This window comes from Leptonychotes weddellii, chromosome 8 (genome assembly GCF_054177405.1).
Source record: "Leptonychotes weddellii isolate Sample4059 chromosome 8, ASM5417740v2, whole genome shotgun sequence".
In the NCBI taxonomy this organism is placed as follows: domain Eukaryota; kingdom Metazoa; phylum Chordata; class Mammalia; order Carnivora; family Phocidae; genus Leptonychotes; species Leptonychotes weddellii.
The window spans coordinates 54,060,892-54,082,208 of NC_138376.1; the positions used below are offsets into that span (position 1 = coordinate 54,060,892).

The window sequence follows — 21,317 nt, forward strand, 5'->3', positions numbered from 1 at the left end:
GAGCATAGTTCTAGTGTGCTATTACTGTGGACTATTCCACTATGTTAATGTACCACACCTTACCTATTTGTTCTTCTGTTGGTAGGTTTTTGAGCATTTCCAGCTTCAGTTTATTAAGAGCACTACAGTTTTGAACATGATACTCCATATCTTTTGATGAATATATATAAACACGTCTATTGAGTGTGTCTGTAGGAATGTGTAGCAGTATCATAGGGCATGTATATATATTCAGCTTTAATAGATACTGCCAAACAGTTTCCCAAAGTTGTTGGGTCAACTTTTAACTCTTTTTGTTCAGGGCGTTTTTATTTAATGATATTCTCAAGAAAAGGCCTATTATTAGATCACTGTTTTTTTCATTATAAGTTTCAAAATCATGAATGACCCGTTTAAATGAATCTGCCACATAAAGTAGAATGCTTTGATTTATTAATTATAGTAAAAAAATTTTCTCTCGGGATATTGGAGTAAACACTTGGTCATTAGAAATGTTTGCAGACTTATTACAAAGGAAAAAAATTCACTAACATCTATATAGAAAGTAAGTTCGGGCAATCTCTCAGATGGACAGTTTGGAGGGAAGCTTTTCCAGCAATAGCCATCAGGTAGTAAGCAAAGGACAACAGAGGGATTCTAAGACCAAGAACCAGGCAGTCTGAGATAATGTCTCAACTCTACCAACCTTGTGTAAACCTCTTAATTTATCTGAGCCTTCATTTTTCTCTTCTACAAAATAAGAGTCTGAATCCACCCTTCCAGTGTAAGGACTACGTGAAGATACATTGTATTATATATGTCAGTTGTAATTATATAAAGTAGAGAGAGTTTATGTGTTATATCAAAAAGCCCTAACATATTCTTAGACCATGACATTAAATTTTTAACTTTCCAATTATAGTCCTAGAGAGTACATTTTCCCTGTCTTGTTTTAGCCCTGCTTTTTGTTATCACTGTCCCCATTTTTAGCATTAGCAGTATTACACAGTCCACTGTCAGGGAATTACACTAATTCATGTTCATTAATGACCCTTTCGTTAGTTTACTAGCTGGTTTACTGTTAGTTTACTAGTTGCATTGTGGGTTGTCAGTAGTCCTTTGCCACTATCTTATCAAATAGTGACTACAGATGTGCAGTGGGTTCCCGGAATGCATGCTCTTGCTCAGATAGTTTACCTCGGATAATGTCCTCTCTTTTCCTAGCCAATTCACAGATTGCTTTATGTTATACTTTTTGGTACTTTTATTGTCCGGTGTGAGTTGTTTTGAAAACCAATTCCACTGATGTGGCAGAATGTGCTTAACAGCAGGCTGAAAATGCCAAAGTCGCCTTCTTCACCCTCTGGGCACTTAATCGGGGCCAAGGATGACAAGGAAAAGATTCGTAATATATATTAACTTAATAATCTCCCTTTTCATTTTATCCTATTTTCTCCTCTCTTTTGTTTTTCTTTTTTATGTCCCCACATATGCCACCTGCAGTGCGTTTGGCGTAGTTACGCAGCTGATGAGAAATCCGTTTCCATTGCAACCTGGAAGCCACACTTGAAGGCCTTGCACACCTGCAGCCCTACCAAGTAGGTATCACTGTGACAGCTGGTGCTCCCGTCAAGCCTCCTCACGGTCCCGAAGCAAACCACACACACACACACACACACATACAGGTGTTGGTATTTGGCTTGTCTTATTCTCTGTTGCCCTTCGAGAGATTCAAACCTGTTCAGTAGCAACTCAGACACAAAACTAAATGGACTCAGTATCGTTCCTCACCATTCACAGACTAAGCTTAAAGATTAAAGGAATTCAAACTTGTGTAGAGATTTATTGCTACTATTTCATGCTTATTTTCTAATAAATCATTTCATAAAGCCCACTGAAATTCTAAAAGTAACCACCATGGTTCTTGAAAAACAATGATGGTTTAAACTCGGTCCATCACCTGACCCCAAGCAGGGAGCACTTTGAGAGCAATGTATCTTTGCATAAAGTCCCTCAAAGTCATTTCTCATCTGGATCATCTTAGAGGATGGTCCTGGAGCTTTCACTTGCTGATCAAGCTAGTGTCAGTAGCAAAAGAAGAGCTGGAGTCCTAATAGGATTACTGCATACAGTGAAGCAATGGGACCAATCAGATTAAAATTTGAAATTAGCATTCAAAATTGGAAAGTAATATGGCTTCTATTCACATTTCATTGGCCCAAACAAATCACCTGGCCAGGCCTCAACTCAAAGGGGATGGGAAAGTGCAGTCCTCCCATGTGCCTGGAAAGAGAAGAGAACCAGAACATGAACAGCCCTGATGGTTACCACAATGATCTTTAATTTAAAAAAAATCCTTAGTCCTGGAGTCTTGGACTCCAGTTCAACTATCCGAATATACTTAATCAAAATCACCATCTTCATTAAAGAAGTCCTCGTTGAAACAACCAAAGCACGTAAGCCAAGGGAAAGGCTTTCTGTGTGTCACCCAGCTTGATTGCAATAGTCAGTTCCTCAGGTTGTTCAAAAGTTACCAAAGTGCTTATTTACTTAGTACTTTAGAGCACCTGCTGTTCCCCTTCATAGTCCAACAAAACCTTAATCCCAGTGGCTTCATGGGATTCAAGGCATCCAAGTACTGTGATTCAATCAGAGAAACCTCTTTCTTACTTGCTGTGGAAGAGCAATCAACTGGGGAACCCTTCATGACTTACTGCCTGGAATTTCAGTCTCAGAGGAGGTTTGTGCTGCTTCAGAACACACGCTGTTAGGAAGCCGTACATCTGTAACTAACTGTCAGGGTCTGTTATGTTGCTTCCCTGATCCTCCCCGGGCTCCATCCACAAAGTGAAGGACGAAAGGTGAGCAAGATATCTTCTCAGCTCTGATAAGACATGTCTCCTAAAAGCTGGGATCAAAACCTGTGATAGAGATATTCCTAGAGCCCCAGGTCTTCAGAAGGGATGGAACCTTAGCAAGGAAAGAAGCATGGATGCGCTGTCGAATGAATGCATGCATGAGAAGTCTCTTTTCATGTAAATCTTAAAATTGAGTTGACTTTCCTTTATTGAGTATGAGACTCTTTCAAAGTTGTGGTAATAAAAACAAAACATCTATTCCTTAGAGGTATTGAGTCAGAAATGGGAATTGTATAGAAATTGCGTTTCTTGTACTCCGGAAGGTTTCTAGGTATATATGTAAGAGGAAGACTAGTGGAAGAAACAAAAGAAGGTTCTCAAGTGACAGAAGAGAGTGATCTATTATCATGTGTTAATTTGGTTTTCCACTTCCCGAAGTTTTTGGATTAAAGTCATTCTGAAGCCTGGAAAAAATTATTGAATAATAAGTCAAATTCTCCCAGTGCATAAACTATGATTTTACATCATTTCTCTTTCTTCCTCTGAAATTTTCCATTTTAAATGGGGGGAGGGGAGGGAAGGGAAAGGAGAATTTATGCAAGCACCTATATCCATGCTGTTACACTCTGGTTGTCCTTTCCCTGTACCCCTCATTTACCTCTGAGTCTCAGCCCCATTTACTGAATAACAGGTACTTGTCCTGAATGACACAGCCGTCCCTGGCAAAGTTCAGGGAACCTGAATATCCTAACATCTCTCCCTCCAGCGACATGTTATTGTTCCAAATTGTGTGGTTCTTAATCTTTATTATTGTTGTTATTTTTGTTAAACCATGGAGAACATGATAATAATTATGGACTCTTTCCCACCAAAAAAAATATTCAATGCAAAAAAAAATCAGAATTTTGCCTACAATTTTAGTGTATTCACAGACTCCCTGAAGCCAAGTTCAGAACCTTTACTTTAGAAAGCAAACCTGCTTTAATCAAGTTTGTAGATCTGTGAAGAGAATAATTTACAATGACTTAGGGGGATATTTTTTCATTTATAATTAACTGGCTTACTGAGTGCAGAGTGATGTAATAAGAAACAGACCGAAACTTCTTTTTATTTATATAGTGTATTTCCTGTAACATTCAGAGTTTAAGAACGTCTGAAGAGATGATTCATTCATTCATTTGTGCATTCGTTAAATAACTATTCATTGAGCACCTATTATTTTGCAATTTCCAGGCACTAGAAGTGTAGTAGTGAAAGAAAAAAAAAACCAAATAGTTTAGAATCTCAGGCTTCAGGGAATGTATATTCAAGGGACATTGGGAAGAGAAAATAAATAAATAAATAAAATATGTAACAGAGTAGTGCTAAGGAGAACAGTATAAAGTAGGGAAGGAATTTGTGGGACATTAGGGATTACAATTTTAAAGAGGTGGTCAGGGAAGAGATCATATTATCAATAGCATCATCATCAATGATATCGCTGTCATTAAAAAACATGAACTCATGCTCTTGTTCCCAGGAGTTTTAGAGATACAGTGAGATGCTTTGACTCCTCAACCTCATTCCAGGGAGTAGGATGGAAGAGAGGTGTGACAGGTGTGCAGGGGAGACAGGGTAGGGTAAGAGGGCAAGCCATACCCGCTCAGTCCTGCCGGGCATATATCCCACAGTTTCTGACTCTCTCCTTTCTGGTCTGGCTGGTCTCACATAGGCTTTCGAGGTCTTAGCAGTTGCTATTTCAAAGTTTTGTTTTAATAACAGAAGGATTTACAGAGGGAACATATTTTTCTCGATTTTCTTCTCAGAGAAAATGAAGGCTGGGCAAAGTGTATGACACAGGTAAATGTGCTCTTTTAGGGAGTGAGTCTGATATTTTATGAAGCTGTGGGGAATTGTCAAGCTCCAAGGATGCCGTGTGATAATGTAAAAAGTCAGAATGTAGACATTCTCTAATCCAGTGCCTTCAATTTTTTCATAAGAAAATCAAGACCTACAAGAAAGTGAGGTGCTTGCCCAAGGACACACAGTCATTTGTAAAGAGTAGGGACCCTACACCATGTTGCACAGACCTGAATTCGCTAAAATGGGTTGTTAAAAATACCATCCAACACTAGTCCGGGACGGTTGTGATCAATTTCCCATGCACCTAATTTACTTCAAGAGAATTCGTACTGTATACAATATGAAAACAAAATCTTTCTCAACAAGTGATTGAAGCTACAGTGTAACCAGCACCATTCTAAGAGTCCTTGTTGATGCCAGTTAGATCAGAACCGCTTTCTTAACCATGGATAACTTTAGCTAACGTGGAGTCTACAGTTTTAGGTTACATGTGGGCACTGTTGGTCTTGCTAAGTAAACATGCCAGTTCAGGTCGTGCCACAAAGAATGTATGTTGAAAAGTTGGGTACAGTTCTTACAAGGAATACTGCTTCTGTGGATCTTGCTTAAAAAGAATTACTTAGGGTACTTTATTCCCCATCCTCCATTATCAAGTGCTATAAATGTATTCACCAGTTTGTCATCATTTCTCTTCTGCCTGCACGCACCTGAAGGAAAGAACAAGGGGAAACATCCAGCAGGTTTGTGATTTCTCTTCTGCTCCATGTTTGTTTATAAATCTGATACCTAACCGATATTTGAAATGTATCTCATGTGAGTAAAATTGATCAAGAAATACAAGATGATTAAAAGTGACCTTTCACAAGATTGCCTGCAAAGGTTGCTGCTTCATTGATTTTTTTCCCCCTTGGAAGCATCAGTGTCTCCCTAACTCACTGCTTTTTATAATCGGCAGGGCATGGAACATCCTTGGGGAAAAATAATAATTATGGCCTTTGGTTATTCCTTGGTACCATTTTCTCAGATGGAAGTCTTACCGAAGTATTCAAATTCTGGGAAGCAATGTAAGATATATTCCCCTTCATCAGGGTCCTTTTAGAGTAAGAAAATGGGTTTTTTGGGCAAAAGGAACACTGTGTACAGAAGGTAAAAACAATCTCTCTGTGACATCTCCAGCTCATTAAGCATTGGTTTACTTGAGTAACATGATTCAGAAGAAGAGCCTCCCCCCGCTACCACCGCCCCATTCTTCAGGAAGAAGAAATTTCACCAAATAATTTATGGCCATTCTTTCATGCCTTTCAAGGAAATGCTTTATCAGATTAAAGAGCAGAGAGTTAGACCTAGGAGGAATGGGAGGTGAAAGAGAACATTTTATTCTGTGTTAGTGAGTGCCAGAAAGAGTCTGGATTTGGGAGCAAAGCCCCGAAGGACAGAGCCAGGTGGATCTCAACACCGTTGGAGTGAGGAGTAGAGAGGCAGAACCAGCAGGAGAATCCCAGGTGCCTGGAAGGGAAGAAGAAAAATTGTTGTCCTAGCATTGCTACTTGTTTCAGTAATGAGGAAACAACAGGCATTCCACCTGCAGAGTGGGCCCCTGGGTGGGGACCAATGGGAGCCCAGGGATTGTTCCTTTAGTTCTGTACTGTCATACTAATGACACTAATTATAATATACTTATACAGTACTGAAACTAGTTTTGAAAGTTCACTTGGGATGATGAGGTTCTGGGTCATCCGTTTCTGCATTATATTAACACTTAAAAAGATTCACGAGCCAGAACACAAATGCATCCATGATGAGAGATAGATGTGGCAGGATGCACAACACTCCTTTGAGGAAGGTAAGCCTACACAGGGATGGCATTAAAGATTCTTCTCTTACTTGGTAGTCAAAGAGTTAGGGCCAAGGTCATTAGATATTCCTGGGTAATATTTCCAGAAAGTTTTAGTAGCCTGAAGATTTGGTCTTCTCTACTTTAGAGATATTTCTGCCCAAAGAGAGGTTCTGGTGATTAGACTCAGAACATTCTTTGCATAGACTCTAGAACAGGCAGTCTCACCAATTCTGACCATTTAGTCCTCTTTTGTCTAGACTCCCAGCAAACCCCACCATCCTTCTGTTGTGGCAATTTTACTTGAAAAGAGTTACACAAAATAAATCATAGCCATTATAAGCCATTTAGTCTATTTGGTGATATTTGAAAAGCTCTCCTTGTTTCAGGAGCTATCCATTTACAAATTATGTCAAAGGGTAATCTGTCTCCAAATCCTAAAGGCAGAGACTATCTTTGGCACAAACTCCATAGGTCACCTGTCTTGGTTTCATCCTCCAAAACAGAGCTATTGACACCTAGAGGGGAAGTCTGTGAATCATGTGGAGGTGCTCACAAAAGTGTGACGTGGAATGGCAGTCCTGAGTAAGGGCTCACACGATATTGCACTTTTTCCAAATGTTACCAAGGCAGGAAGCAAAGACAGAATTACAGTGTAACTATGGAGCTTTTTTGTTCTTCACTCCAGAAATGAACCTCCCAATCAGCTGTCACGATTCAAAAAGACTACTGACCAATTTTTTTTTAATTTCATGATGTTCACATGTACCTAAAATGTCAAAATTTATTCTACATGCTTGTGAAGAAGGGTGTCAAAAATGACTCACCTGTAGTTTTGAACATATACAGAAACACCGAGGTATGTTACACACAGATTTCTTACTTCTCTATGGTCACTGGACATTTGGCAAAACCACCATGAAACATGTCCTATATTACCATTTATTTAGCATACATGCCTTCCTTGATGTTTCATACTTCATACACTTAGGTCTTCTGTCCCCCAATTATGTATCACATCACCCTGTGCAAAGCTATGACAGAGAATGTGCTCAATAAACAATTCTTAGAGTAATAAAATGTCCCTGACCTCCAGTAGTTCACGTAGAAAGAGAAAACACCAACAAAAATGGGAAAGAGGAAATATACAAAGAGAGAGACAATGAAAAAGTAAAAACATTTCAATAATCTGAAGGAAACAAGCTGAAGCTCCCATTTTAAAACATCACTTTAGCTTTCACTTTGTTGTGTTCCATGGGCAATGGAATTTATAATACTGCAGAATGAATGCAAAAAGACTATTGTATTAACAATAGCAACAGTACCATCTTAAGAAAAACAAATTTGCCCTTACTCAAGCAAAATGTGCACAAAGGAAAATGCATTTATAATGCGTATGGTTTCTTAGAAGAGAGCAGATTTGGCTCCAGACTATTGCTGAATAATCCTTGACCCAATTTCAAATGGATTGATTAACACCAGCCAAATGCAAAGCCCTTTACTGTGTTTGGGGCCATTGGGTTACTGATGGTGATTCAGATAAGCAGAAGAGAGAAACTTCAGCCAACTCTGTGATCTTCCAGATATCTCAGAGCCTGAAGTCTCCTAAATCTTTCCTCCTGGCTTTTCATTGTGTTAAGAACTGGGAGTAATTCAAGCATGGATGGGTTTAGTACAGTAGCCAGTAACTCTCTCTTGGTGCATCTGGCCCGGTCTCCCTCTGAATGACCGGGCCAGACACGGAGAGGCTTTGCTCGCTGCAGAATGTAGTGAAACATCACACACATTCGTATACCCCCATAGCTAATGAGGTTCCCTGCTTTGGAATATTCTGGTTAGAGAGATTTTTGTCTTTCTACACTGAGGTTAGGGTATGTTTAAACAAATTTGGGCTAGGGAAAGACATCCACTTCTGTGATGCGTTTGCATTGTTTGCAACAGGTCCAAAATTTTTCTTTAAATATACAAACCATCAGTCTCAAGAGGCTCTCAACTGAACAACAGTTGAAACAGTGTCTCTTTGAGACATTAAAATAATGTCTTTGGTACGGGGTCAGGTACAAATTACTATTAGTCTCAATTGAGCCTGCTCTGTTTTTCCTCTACTTAGACCATAAATGCAACTTCTTCAGCACCATTTAAACATTCATTTGTTTTCCTCTGTCTTCCCATTAAAACAGTTCTAATCCCATATGTGGTGAATATGTTTATTGATTTTATTATAATTAATCATCCCATTAAGTAATTTTTCTAACTCATTTTTTTAAACTGGGTAGTTTTTCTCTGTTTTGGTACTAATTGTCACTTTCAGAAAATAGAATTTACCTATAAACCCATCTAACCAAATTAAGCCAGGATTCTCACCTTGAGATTTTATGTCCTCCTCCCTTCCTCCTTGATAAGGGGGTCAGTTAACCATCTGGTACACCCTGCCACAAAAAGGCTCTTCTTCCTATTAGGTTTTTATTGCTACTAGAATAGGTCATGCCAACGGAAGTTTGGGAATTATCTATAAATCTTGCTACTTCTGCCTACCCTGTCTCCTTAATCAACAATTGTTGGCTATGTGCGTGCTTCATAGTTAAGCTGCCTTGATCACAGTCTATAGGCTTTAAATAGAACCCTGTCAGACTTCTTATTAGACTATCTAAAGTTGCTTTAACAGGTTCTTGTGAGACTGTTACAAAGATGCATGTCTTCAAAGTTAAAGCATAAATGATATTCTTTTATTACGTTATCATCTTCTGCTGTGATCCACTGAGCGCTTTGTCCAAATTGCTCCTACGTGGTTGGCTTTATTAGGTTCTGAGATGTGTGTTTCTTAGGAGAGAACGCTAGAAAAAGACTGTGCATTCTTGTATTTCTTGGGCGTTTGTTTTCCATTGTTTACATTTTCTTTCTTCTGTGTGCAATGAATGATCTGCATGTGTTGTTAAACTAAGTAAGGCTAGACTTTTTTTTTCCCCCCTAGCATAATCAACTTGCGTCCTTATGGGCAAAATGTTAGATTGTTTCAAAAACAATCTTTTGAAAATGGTTTCTCCTTCTGTTCACATTTATTGATAGAGGGAAAGGATTTAGTCTTTTAAAAACATATCAAAAGACTTACAACAAGAAACTCTTTTTTTAACAAGCTAGTGACCTAGAATCTTTTCTTCTGAATTTTGGAGCATGTATCCTGACAATTATTGATATTAACTATAACTGCAGGTATTGTATACAAATCAAGAACCTTTTTTAATATTTCAAAGCAATTAATGTTATCAACTTCATTGATTCCTATAAATATTTAAGGTTCTGAAATATTTTGTTCCTCGTTTATACTGTGTTGCATTGCTGTTTATTACAAGGGTTGCTGTATTTTAAAATATTTATGTTCTTATTTTCATATGAATCCGATGCTAACACACAGGCTACCATCATTTGTAATGCGTGTTTCACATCCAGTCGTTTCAACCTCACCATTAAGAGCACTGATTATATTCCAAGCAGCACAATTAAACTACGTAGTTAGTACTTACTGCTTAAATAGTATGTATATTATATCTGAAAAACAATAAAGCCAAATGGCTTTGTTGTTCTAAAAAGAAAAAGAAATCCCTAAGCACTTTCGTGGTGGTGAAATGCTTAGTAATGTGCTGCTCTATTTCCCTCACTCCTAGTAAGTTCTGTAGTAATAAGCAGAAGCTCTTCAGAACGTACACCTCACGGAAGCAGAGGTACCCAGCATCCCGGCTATTGACATGAAATTTGAGAATGCCAACTAACCTCAGGTGCATGACCAGGTTCCACCGCCATCCTACCTGAGCCCTGCTCAGAGACTCACTCTTCCTAAGGACTTCTTGAATGAGGTTTTCAACCCGCTTGTAATTTTCCTTGTTGCCTGTTGCCTGCTTTGATACTCTACGCCAGGGCCAAATACGCAGGGTCCCGCACAGCCCTGGCGCCTCCTTGTGGTGGGACAGCTGCTGAGCTGCTGCACGCACTGGATTGTTAACGGCTCAGTCGCCATATTGTGCCTGAGGCGAGAATTTGTAGAATGCTTATCCTATGAAGGGCTAAAACCCTAATTAAGTATAACAAGGACTACAGCATTCTAAGTCCAAGAGGATTACTGTGGGGTTACAATAATGCCACACAGTTCCCTGGCAGGAAACATCCAGTAGTAGCCTGCATGCTGGGCCATTGGAGTTATTTGTACATCTGGTTCCTAGAGGGGGAAGAATTCCCTACACGGTTCCCCATAGTTGTGCAGGCGCCCCCTCCTAGAGTCCCCAGCTGATGGATGCCACAATCAATGACCACAATGTCCTTTGGCTTATTTTCTCCAGAGAAAGACCTTCTTATTGGTCTCCTAGGAATAATCTTTGACAATCTTCCTAAAAACACTGTTACATAAATCTTCCTCAGAAGTCACATTTACAGGGGCTCCTGGCTGGTGAAACATGTGACTCAATCTCAGGGTCATGGGTTCAAGCCCCACGTTGGGCATGGAACCTACTTTAAAAAAAAAAAAAAAAAAAGCGTGTTTATAGAAGTGACCAGAAAGTAGGAAAATAACAAAAACTTGAATGGACCAGTGAAGAGTCTATATTTTTAATCAATGTGCATTTTCAATAATCAGCCATCTAATCAGTTTAATAGTCATCTAATCAAGATGCTCTGTTGATTTCCAAAGGGGAAAAGAAGTAGAAAAACTAATAGAAGTGAGCTTTTTTTAAGAACAGGTCTTTGCTTTGTAGAACAAAATTTTGCCTGGTTAAAAAGTTCTGGGTTAAGATTTTATTCTTAAATTTCATACAATTATGTCAAAAGAGAGACTGAAAACGTTAATCTTTTTTTTCTAATTTCATATGTAATATGTTGGACTCGCTTTAAAATGATTTTTGGTAATTCTTTTAATATTAGACATTGGCAAATATTCATGCAGTTAAGAAGGACAAAAAGCGGGGCACCTGGGCGGCTCAGTTGGTTAAGCGTCTGCCTTCGGCTCAGGTCATGATCCCGGAGTCCTGGGATCAAGCCCCGCATCAGGCTCCCTGCTCGCGGGAAGCCTGCTTCTCCCTCTCCCACTCCCCCTGCTTGTGTTCCCTATCTCGCTGTCTCTCTCTCTCTCTCTCTCTCTCTCTGTGTTAAATAAATAAATAAAATCTTTAAAAAAAAAAGGACAAAAAGGGACATGGTACCTAGAACTCATTTATATCAACTTTAAGTGCTTTAAATAGTACTAAGATTCAGAGAAAAATATTATTTCCACTTTCCATGAAAGAGATGCTATCAAAATGTTTCATAGAGGCAACTTTTTAAAAATATTTTCACAGGAGTAATTGTTTTTAAATATTTCATTATTGTAAATTAGCCATGGAGGGTTTGATGCTGATACTTATTTCAGATTTTTTTTACTTTTTCAGTAATTGAAATTCTTAAAAGGGAAAAACTAAATTTTATATTAAGTGGTTTTATGATGTTTTCATCAGTTTCTTCTTCATTTAGTCGGTATAAGAAAGAGATATATCTTTAAAGTTTGAGAAAATAATTTGATATTAACGAAACTCAACCTTCTGCAGTAATTAGCATCTATGAGTTCCAGAAAAGGTAATCAACTAGATAAAGTACAGTGAGAACATTTGCAGTGATAGCTATGTAAATTTAAGCCATTCGTTCATCTAAATAAAGGTGCAGAGTTGAGCATATGTTCCTGAACCCGATCATCACAAATTTAAATGATGGAACAGATGTGCTAAAACTGAAAAGACATGTGAAATTTTTACTATTTAAAAAAAAAAAAAAAGTTTGAGAAGAGTAGACATTTTGGGTCCTATCCCTTTGAGGATCTGTTTAAATGATTTGAAGGTTTGGGATGACATGGAGAACCTAGCCTCAGCATAAACAGATGCAGTTTTATATGTTATCGTTGCTGTTGTTTGATGTGATCTACCATTTAATCATGCATTTGTCAAGTGCAGAGAAAGCCTTTGACTGACGGGATTGTTTTAAAGAACCCTTGAACCCACCTGACCCCATCACAAAACTGCCAGCCTGTTCTTTGCATGTGCCTTCAGCTAGTCATGCTGAACTTAGCTCCATCTGCATTTCAGAGGGGAGCGGTCAGTTGCATGGTCGACTTGTTTATTGTTACCAGGACTTTCTGATCACCATAGTTCATTATTTGATTTGTTTTCATGTAAACACATAAAATGTGGTGTCTTTTTAGAATATCATTTGTTAAGCAACTAGGCATGGAAAAATAAATGTTACTGTTTCTTGTTAGCTACAAAACACATAACCACTAAACACATTTGCTGTTGGCATGCTGCAGCTGGGGACAGTGGACATTGCGGTAAGTGGAAAAAACAAGGGCTCCACTTCGTCTCGGATAATCCGTGTCCATGAGAACACTGCCTCCTTCATGCCCCACAAAGGCTGCAGCATGACTGCGGGTCTCAGCCTCTCAGAGTAGCTGCTCCAACTTACTGCCCTCAGACCCTTCACCCTTCATTTCGGCAGACCCTGAAGAGTCCTGGGGCTCTCGCTGGCTACCAGTGTCATTTCCTGATGAATAACCCAGCACTTTATAAATGAAACAAGAACACAAACAAAATGGGGACAGAGCATCTCCTACAGTTCACTTGGTTCCCACAAAAATCCCTTAGCTATGTTGCTATTTTCGTCTTTATGTTCGAGATGAGGACTCCAAACCCCAAGTCTCTTTGATTCCAACCTGCCCTTCCCACCACATCACACCACATCTTTTGATGAGGAAAGCATGGAGAGACACTTCGGGTTTTGTTGTTGTTGTTGATGCTTCCTTTATCAACCCACAGCATTTCAGTCCTCGCTGGCATCTGAGAACTGAATGTCTAAACAAATATAATTTACCAGTAGCTGCCACAGCAAATCAATAACCTGTTTGATAGCAGGAAATTGTGTTAGTGAACATACCATCTCATTCCGTTAATCAGTCATCACATTCATTATATGCTGGGGCTGTTCTACATTGTGTGGTTTTTGTCTCACAAGAATGAATGCAAGCATAAAAAAAATGGGTGTTAAATGTTGTATGTTTAGTATTATGTATGCAGTACTACCAACTGCTATGAGATTGCATGAATTTATGGATATCATAATCTTTGCCTGGAATATGAAATGCATGCAGAATGTAGATATATATGTATATGTAACTGTCATCCCTGTAGAAATGCTTAGAAATTACAAAGAGATATGCTCCCAAATAAAAAAAAAATTACTTTCTTTAAATCTCAAAAGTTGAGGTGAAAGCTAAAATCTATTTCTAAAGCAAACACCGAACCAGTTCTTGGTTATTTCCAGTGTAATTGTGTACAAACTACCGTACCCAACGTCAGTCCTTTCTGTGATGAATCCAGGAAGGGTGTGCCTACCTGTACAGTGAGGTTGAGTTCAAACGAATGCAAACAGATTAAATAAATCTCCAGTTTTCAATAAGGGAAGAATACATTGCTATGCTCCTACTTGCTGAAAACATTTGTCTGTTGAAATATAATACACAGTTTCATCTCAGTATTGACCCAAGTGGAGTGGAAGAAATTGCTTGAAATGGAATAATCATGCCTCTGTTGTCCACAGTCAGAAGCTAAGTTTTAAGGAACGAGTACGCATGGCTAGCCCCAGGGGCCAGAGTATTAAGAGCAGACAAGCCTCAGTAGGTGACAGGAGGTCCCCGAGCACCGACATCACCGCCGAGGGCAGCCCCACCAAAGTACAGAAGAGCTGGAGCTTCAACGACCGAACCCGCTTCCGGCCCTCGCTGCGCCTCAAAAGTTCTCAGCCAAAACCAGTGATAGACGGTAAGCCCTGTTTTTCCATAACTGTGTTTAATTGGATAGGCAATCGTGAGCAAGATTATGAAGTAATTAATTCTCCATGGTACCACTTGAAGATAGAAGAAAACAACCCCAAGGAAGGAATTGTTTGTTTGTTTTATTGGAAATTTATTCATTGCCTTGGGCAAATGTACAGAACATAAGTTTACTTTTGGGAGCAACTTTGGCAGCTAAATCTACATTTCAGAGAAGTCAAACAAAATGTTACTTCTTCGCTTTTTATCTACAACACATTATTATTTCTCAGACAAAGTCCCTATCAAGATCAACGTGACTGTCCTTCTCACGTATAGGTTATGTCTGACCAGCAAAGGTCCATGGCCCAAAGATGATCAGGTGCTCTGTGAATGTCTTGAAACACAGTAAGAAGGGTGACAATACTTTTCTGGACAACAATGAAGGTGCTATTCCCTTTTCTACTATGCTCTATCCACCAGTAAATCAGAGACCACCGCTTATCTTCCTTAGCGAGATTCCTGTTGAAGTTCTGATCTAATGATAAGTAGAATTCAAGTTCTTCTCCCAAGAGGAGCTAACCTACTTTATCATACAATGTGTCAGAAGGTTACTTGCCAACACATTTTATTGAGTGCCCCATAATTTTCATGTTTATAAAACAGTTTCTTTTTCATTTAAGATTAGCTTGGTTTTCTTTTTAAGTATGCCCCCCCTGGGATCTCTTCTACTGGGCAGAGAACCAAAGTCAAATAGCATCTTCTATGAATGCATAAAAACTGCAAAGGCTATCGGCCCTTCTGTTCTCATTCCCTAGTATAACCTGTATTTTCCCAGGCTATGAAATCATGAGGGATAAAATTAACAACCAGGGGTCATAATCTCCGTGACCTCAGGCTCCCTGCAGTGAAGTCCCTGGAACCTCAGCCCACGGTTCCTCCCAGCTCATTCAGAGATCCCCAGGGATATTACTCCCACTCTCCAGTGAGCAACGTGAGTCCCCTCTTCACACCTCTTCATGCTCCACAACTTCGTGGATGCTGTGCTCTCCAAGTAGACGCCTAGCTGCTGACCCGATGCAGCCCCTCCCGGTGGAGCTTGCAGCTCCTGTCTCGGTGGTGGGACGTGCTGATCCTGCCAAGCTTCCCTCCACCTGTCACTCTGCTAAAGGAGGAAATGCCCCCTCCACCAGCACTGGACGCTCCCGCATCAAGCCTCTGAGTGTCCTGAGTCACTGCCCAGATTTTCAGTGTCCTCTGGTTTCTACACTCTCCTCCCTAGGAATTTGGCTGAAAGCCCTTGAACAGCTGAGTCAAGAGTTACCCGTGACAGGGCTTTATGTTGCACTCAAAATAGACTTTCTGAATATAAATGTATGCATCATTTCTGGAAGGCAATTTGGCAACATATATCAAAAGCCAGGACATATGCCTAAGCTTGGACACATCCCACCCACCAATTCCATTTCTAGGATATAATCAATATAATGAAATAATATCAGACATTAGAAATGGTGCTCCAAATAAAAAATTATTGACATGAAAAGATGATCATAAAAAACAAATTATTCCATTTTGCTGTGTGTGTGTGTGTGTAAATTCATGTACTCATAGGAAAAAATCTGGAAATATTTATAGCAATGTATGAACAATTACCTCCAAGTGATGAGGTCATAGTTACACTTTCTTTCTTCATTTTACTTGTCTGTATTTCCTATTATTTCTACAATGAACATGTAAAGCTTTCGCAAAAGAAAACAAAGGATGATTTTCTATTAAAAAATTGGACCTTCTTTTCACACAATACCCTCTCCCCTTCCCCGATTCTAGGGGCCCTTGGTCTAACATCCCTCTCCTTAGGCTGATTCCCCCCACACACACCCCTCTGCCAAGAGGTAGAAGGACCACCTTGTCTCAGTGCTGGGGACCAGCCTCTATTGAGTGTAGACATGGATTGTCTAATGAAGTTCAATGTACTGCAAATAGAGCCATATTAGGCTCTAGGGTTGCCATAACAAAGGAGCACAGCCAGGGTAGCGTAAACAACACAAATTTATTTTTTCACAGTTCTGGAGGCTAGAAGTCCAAGAATCTCCTTGGCTTAATGGTTACCTTCTCCCTGTGTCTTCACTTCATCTTCCCTCCATGCACAGCTGTGTCCAGATTTCTTCTTTTTTTTAAAGATCTTATTTATTTATTTGAGAGAGAGAGAGTGAGAGTGTGCACGAGCCTGGGGAAGAGACAGAGCGAGGGAAAAACAGAGTCCCCGCTGAGCAGGGAGCCAGACATGGGACTTGATCCCAGGACCCTGGGATCATGACCTGAGCAGAAGGCAGACACTTAACTGACTGAGCCACCCAGGTGCGCCAGATTGCTTCTTCTTATAAGGACAACAGTGATATTGGATTACAGCACACCCTAATGAGCTCATTTTAACTTAATGTATCTTTAAAGACCCCATCTCCAAATAGAGTCACATTCTGAGGTACTCGAGGTTAGGACTTCAACATATGAATTTTGGTGGGACACAATTCAGCCCATAACAGAGCTCCTGCTCACACTCATCATACCATCCCTGGGCAAGCCAGGGTGTGCCCATATCTTCAAACCTAACCCTGGATTCACACTGTGCTAGAAATGTACACATGACCCACGGTGGGTCCATACTCTTCCAACAGGGGCTTCAAAAAATATTCAACTTTGTGCTTTGAGGTCCTTATGGCTGGCTGAGCACATCTAAATAAAAAAATCAATAGGATCTGAATTTTGAATATGGAAAATGAATTCTACTTGTATGTTTGGCCAGAGGGAGAGCATTTTTCAAAGACTTCTAGCGTCGGCACTATCCATCACAGTATTTCAGTTACTGCAAAGACGTCTCGGAGGTCAGACAGAAACAGAAATCCTATTCTTTAATAAATAACAAGTTGGAAAGGTCTCCTGCCATCCATTTTCTACACCATTTCATCAAGTTCTGTTTGGTTCAAAAGGAATTGCTTTTCCCTGGTTGATGCCCATCTCAATTGGTTCTGAGTTCCTCGAGTGACAGGAGGCCTGCTTGCTGTTCTGCGGAGGTGGCTTCATCGGCTGCCCACCTGCAGAAGATCATGACTCCTGACTCCTCGTTTTATCCAATAGTCCAGATTCTTTACCTCTGATTTAACTCAACGATGGGCTTGGGGAAATGGAAGTTTCTTTTTATAGGGAAAAAAACAACTGAAATAGCTATCAGATAAATGTAGACTTCAATTATACATTTTTATTTATACTGCCTCTCCCGGTTTTAAGTATGTCTAAAAACCACTTACTACCCATAGAAAATAATATATAACCCCACAGCCAGCTCCCAATTATTCCAGATCTATTTGCTCATTCACTTCTGGGGCTCTTTTCTTCTACTTCTCTCTTTTCTGTAGATATTTTAGGCATTTCATTGCCCATGAACAGCTCAAAGAGAGTGGATGAATAGCAGAAAGAATAATGAAAAGTCTAATTGGCCTTTAAGTTAATAACTAAGTTACATTTGGAAAATAATGGGCCTGTAACTAAAAGATACTATCATAGAAAAACAAAGGAAATTTAGGCTTAATCCATAAGCTTTAATAATCCCTGCCAAATCTGATACCCTTTACTACAGACGGTATTATTTTTATAATTTAATGACTCTTACAAAAGCCATTAAATATCGCATGTTGGGCTTTTTTGCTATAATTTTTTGTGAAATTCACATATATAACACTTAAAAGGGGCATAATTGTCTTCCAATATTCTACATTTGTGTATATGGAGAAGTGGAAAGTAATAGGCAGATGTTGAAGCCAGAAATGAACAAACAGCAAAAGGAAGAAAGTAAACTATAAGGAACTGCCGTGGTATTGGCGTAGCAAATTTCTTTTGACTGATACGGTATGAATTGTATTTTTAGTTTATAAATGCAATAATAAGAGAGAGAAATTTTCCATTGGTCAACCAATAGTATTTAAGCTTCTTCATATAATTTTTTAAAGTAGGTAGGATATGACTTTTTCAGATTCCACATATAAGTGCAATCATGCTGTTTTTTCTTTCTGTGTCTGGCTTATTTCTCTTAGCATAATGTCCTCCAGGTTTATCCGTTTTGTTGCAAATGGGATGTTGTTCTTTTTTAAGGATGAATAATATTCCATTATATAATTATACCACAATTTCATTTCACTGTGTATATGTATATCAAGTCATCATGTTGTACACTTTAAACGTATGCAATTTTTTTTTTTTTAGATTTTATTTATTTATTTGAGAGAGAGAGTGAGCATGAGTGGGGGAAGGGGCAGAAGGAGAAGCAGGCTCCCGCCCTGATCAGGGAGCCCGATGCAGGGCTTGATCCCAAGACCCCAGGATCATGACCTCAGCCGAAAGCAGACACTTAACTGACTGAGTCACCCAGGTGCCCTGCAATTTTTATTTTTAAAATAAAATTTTTAAAAATTAGGTAGGATGGAAGTGATATTTTTCTCTCAACATATAAAAAAAATAATGATAAAAGTAACATTTACTGGATTCTTCTCTGTGGCAGGCAATTCTCTTATTTCATTCAATTTTTCCAGTACCCCTGTGAAGTAGGTTCATTATTATCCCCATTTTATGGATGAGGAAACTGAGACTTGAAGCTGAATAACTTACCCAAGACTAACAGATATAAGTAAGGAAGCCACAGAACACACCCAGGCAACCTAATTTCACAGCCTTGCCTTCACACACATTCACAGCAGTGCTCCCTAATGTCGTATCAGTCCCCCTTTAGGCCTCTTCCATTTCTTCTTTTTCCCTGCCACCCTCCCCCCACCCACTTTCACTCTTCCATTTTCAGTTGGTCAGATCTCCTTCCCATAGAAACCATTTGACCTTGCCATTATCCCATCCTGTCTTTCTCCCAGTCCCGCTGCCAAACCTCTGAACTATATCATCTTCAAAGACTACCAGAGGTGGAAGATTAGGCAAATTGAGGAAATGGCCTTTAGATGACCCTCTGTGTTTTGATCACGTATCTGGCGAGAGTCTCAGGATAATAGCCATGCTGATCTGTGTCTGTTTACCCGTGGAGGGAGGCAAATGGTGAGGTCATCTGAGGCTGGTTTCAAGACACAAAAGGGAGTGTCAGGAGATGGACAGCTATCAACAACAGACAAGCAAATGGAAAGTGGCAGACTGCAAGTTAGAGGAATACCAAGCAGCCAAAATCCACAGGAATGAAACTACAGTAGAGACAGGGGAGAGTCCAGATTTCTGGTGACCAGTTTGCAGTTGAGGAGGGCTATACTTGCTGGACCCTGCTGTCCTTGGGAATGCTTTTCAGAACCACACTCAAGGAGTACAATAATCTTGACAGATAAGTGTCCCACAAAGCTGTATAGGCTGCATGTTTTAACATGTTTGACATTGCTTCTGCTTCAGGGGAGCATATCGATTCTGCTGAACAATCCTCAGGGCTCATGTTGGTTGCTGTGGGAGGCACATCCTCACCAAATATTTATGAGAAAGACTAGCATGACCCTGGGTGCAGGAGTTGTATGGGGTCTACCTGAGCAGAGGCTGGGTGGACTGAAGATATGGAATAATTTGCAATGGTGGGGGTGGGGGAGGCTGGTGACAAATTCCCTTGTTCCAGATACTGCTAATATCTCTTCTCTCCCTTCACTCTCTTCCATGTTCCTTTCTTCCCTCAGCCAGTGTACCAGTTAGAATGCATTTGGCTGCAGGACACAAAACAAGCAGATTCAGATACCTTCAACAATAAGTATATCTTACCACCTAAAAAGAAATTCAGAGGTAGGACAACTCCTGACAACAAAACATTGGGATCCTGGGGCACCTGGGTGGCTCAGTCATTAAGCGTCTGCCTTCGGCTCAGGTCATGATCCCAGAGTCCTGGGATCGAGCCCCGCATCGGGCTCCCTGCTCAGCGAGCAGCCTGCTTCTCCCTCTCCCACTCCCCCTGCTTGTGTTCCCTCTCTCGCTTTGTCTCTCTCTGTCAAATAAATAAATAAAATCTTTAAAAGCAAAAACAAAAAAAAACATTGGGATCCTGACTTGACTTCTCTATGCTTCTCTTGGATCTTTTGACTCTGCCCAACTGTGTGCCCACCTCCTCCTCGGGCTGAGAGCAAGATGGCTGCTGCAGCTCCAAGCATCTTAGGAGGCACAACACTTTGAGAGGCAGAAAGGGAACCATCTTGTGTTGCTATGGCTTGCTAAAGTAAGGAAAACTGTCCATTCACATCTTAGTTTGTGGAAGTGGGTCTCGTGCCTGAAATGAACCTTGGCAAGGAGAATGAGCATTGGCAGTCAAGGGTCAGCATCCAGCACCTGGATCTGGGGCCAGACTCCCCTGAAGCCCTTGGATCAAGCAGGGGAAAGGGAGATTGTAACTGGATAGATTTGAGGACTTATGTTCTCGAATTGGCTGTTGGGAAAGCAACCTCTAGCAGTGTCTGATACAGCCAAGCAATCTTTTCTACTTTGTGAGGGTGAAGAGAAAGCATGCTCTTAAGCATGTTTTCTTGCAAACATTCTGTCTACATGTCATTTCTGTTCCCCTAAGTGTCTATGCTTTTTAAACATACAAGCCAGATTTAGAAATCTTTTTTTTTCCTCCTTTCTTTTATCACATAATTTCCATGAGGCAGTGAACACACACTGGCCTCACTCTTTAAATTTCAAAAGAAGGACAAAATGGTAAAGGAAAATCTAGGAAAAAATAAATGAATTCCCATTTAGATCATTTAATCCCTCCCCACACACAATCAGCCAGTACATTTCCAATCACCACCTCCACTGAGGAAAACAGGGAGCAGTTGCCTTCCTCACCTCCTCAAGTGGCTTCCTTGGAGACTCCTTCTTCCCTTTCTGCCTCATAATAACTAATGGGGTCTCACCTAAAGATAGCAAAAGAGCCAAATTGCAAAGCATTAGGTGACAGAAGCCTCAACTCCTCTTAAAGTCAGTAAGG

The 21,317-nt window shown here is 40.0% G+C and overlaps 1 protein-coding gene across 4 annotated transcripts in view; it reads left to right on the forward strand.

Annotated features, from left to right (window-relative positions):
- The window catches only part of KCNQ5 (potassium voltage-gated channel subfamily Q member 5), a 476,049-nt gene that overhangs the window by 400,725 nt on the left and 54,007 nt on the right, over positions 1-21,317 (forward strand). For 2 of the 4 annotated variants that reach the window (XM_081828546.1, XM_081828549.1), the window contains exons 8-11: positions 1,483-1,577; positions 5,393-5,419; positions 10,176-10,232; positions 14,119-14,339. In XM_081828546.1, the coding sequence (XP_081684672.1) occupies positions 1,483-1,577; positions 5,393-5,419; positions 10,176-10,232; positions 14,119-14,339 (400 nt within the window). The remainder of the gene's footprint in view (positions 1-1,482; positions 1,578-5,392; positions 5,420-10,175; positions 10,233-14,118; positions 14,340-21,317) is intronic. The other 2 variants (XM_081828547.1, XM_081828548.1) reach the window with 2 other exon arrangements.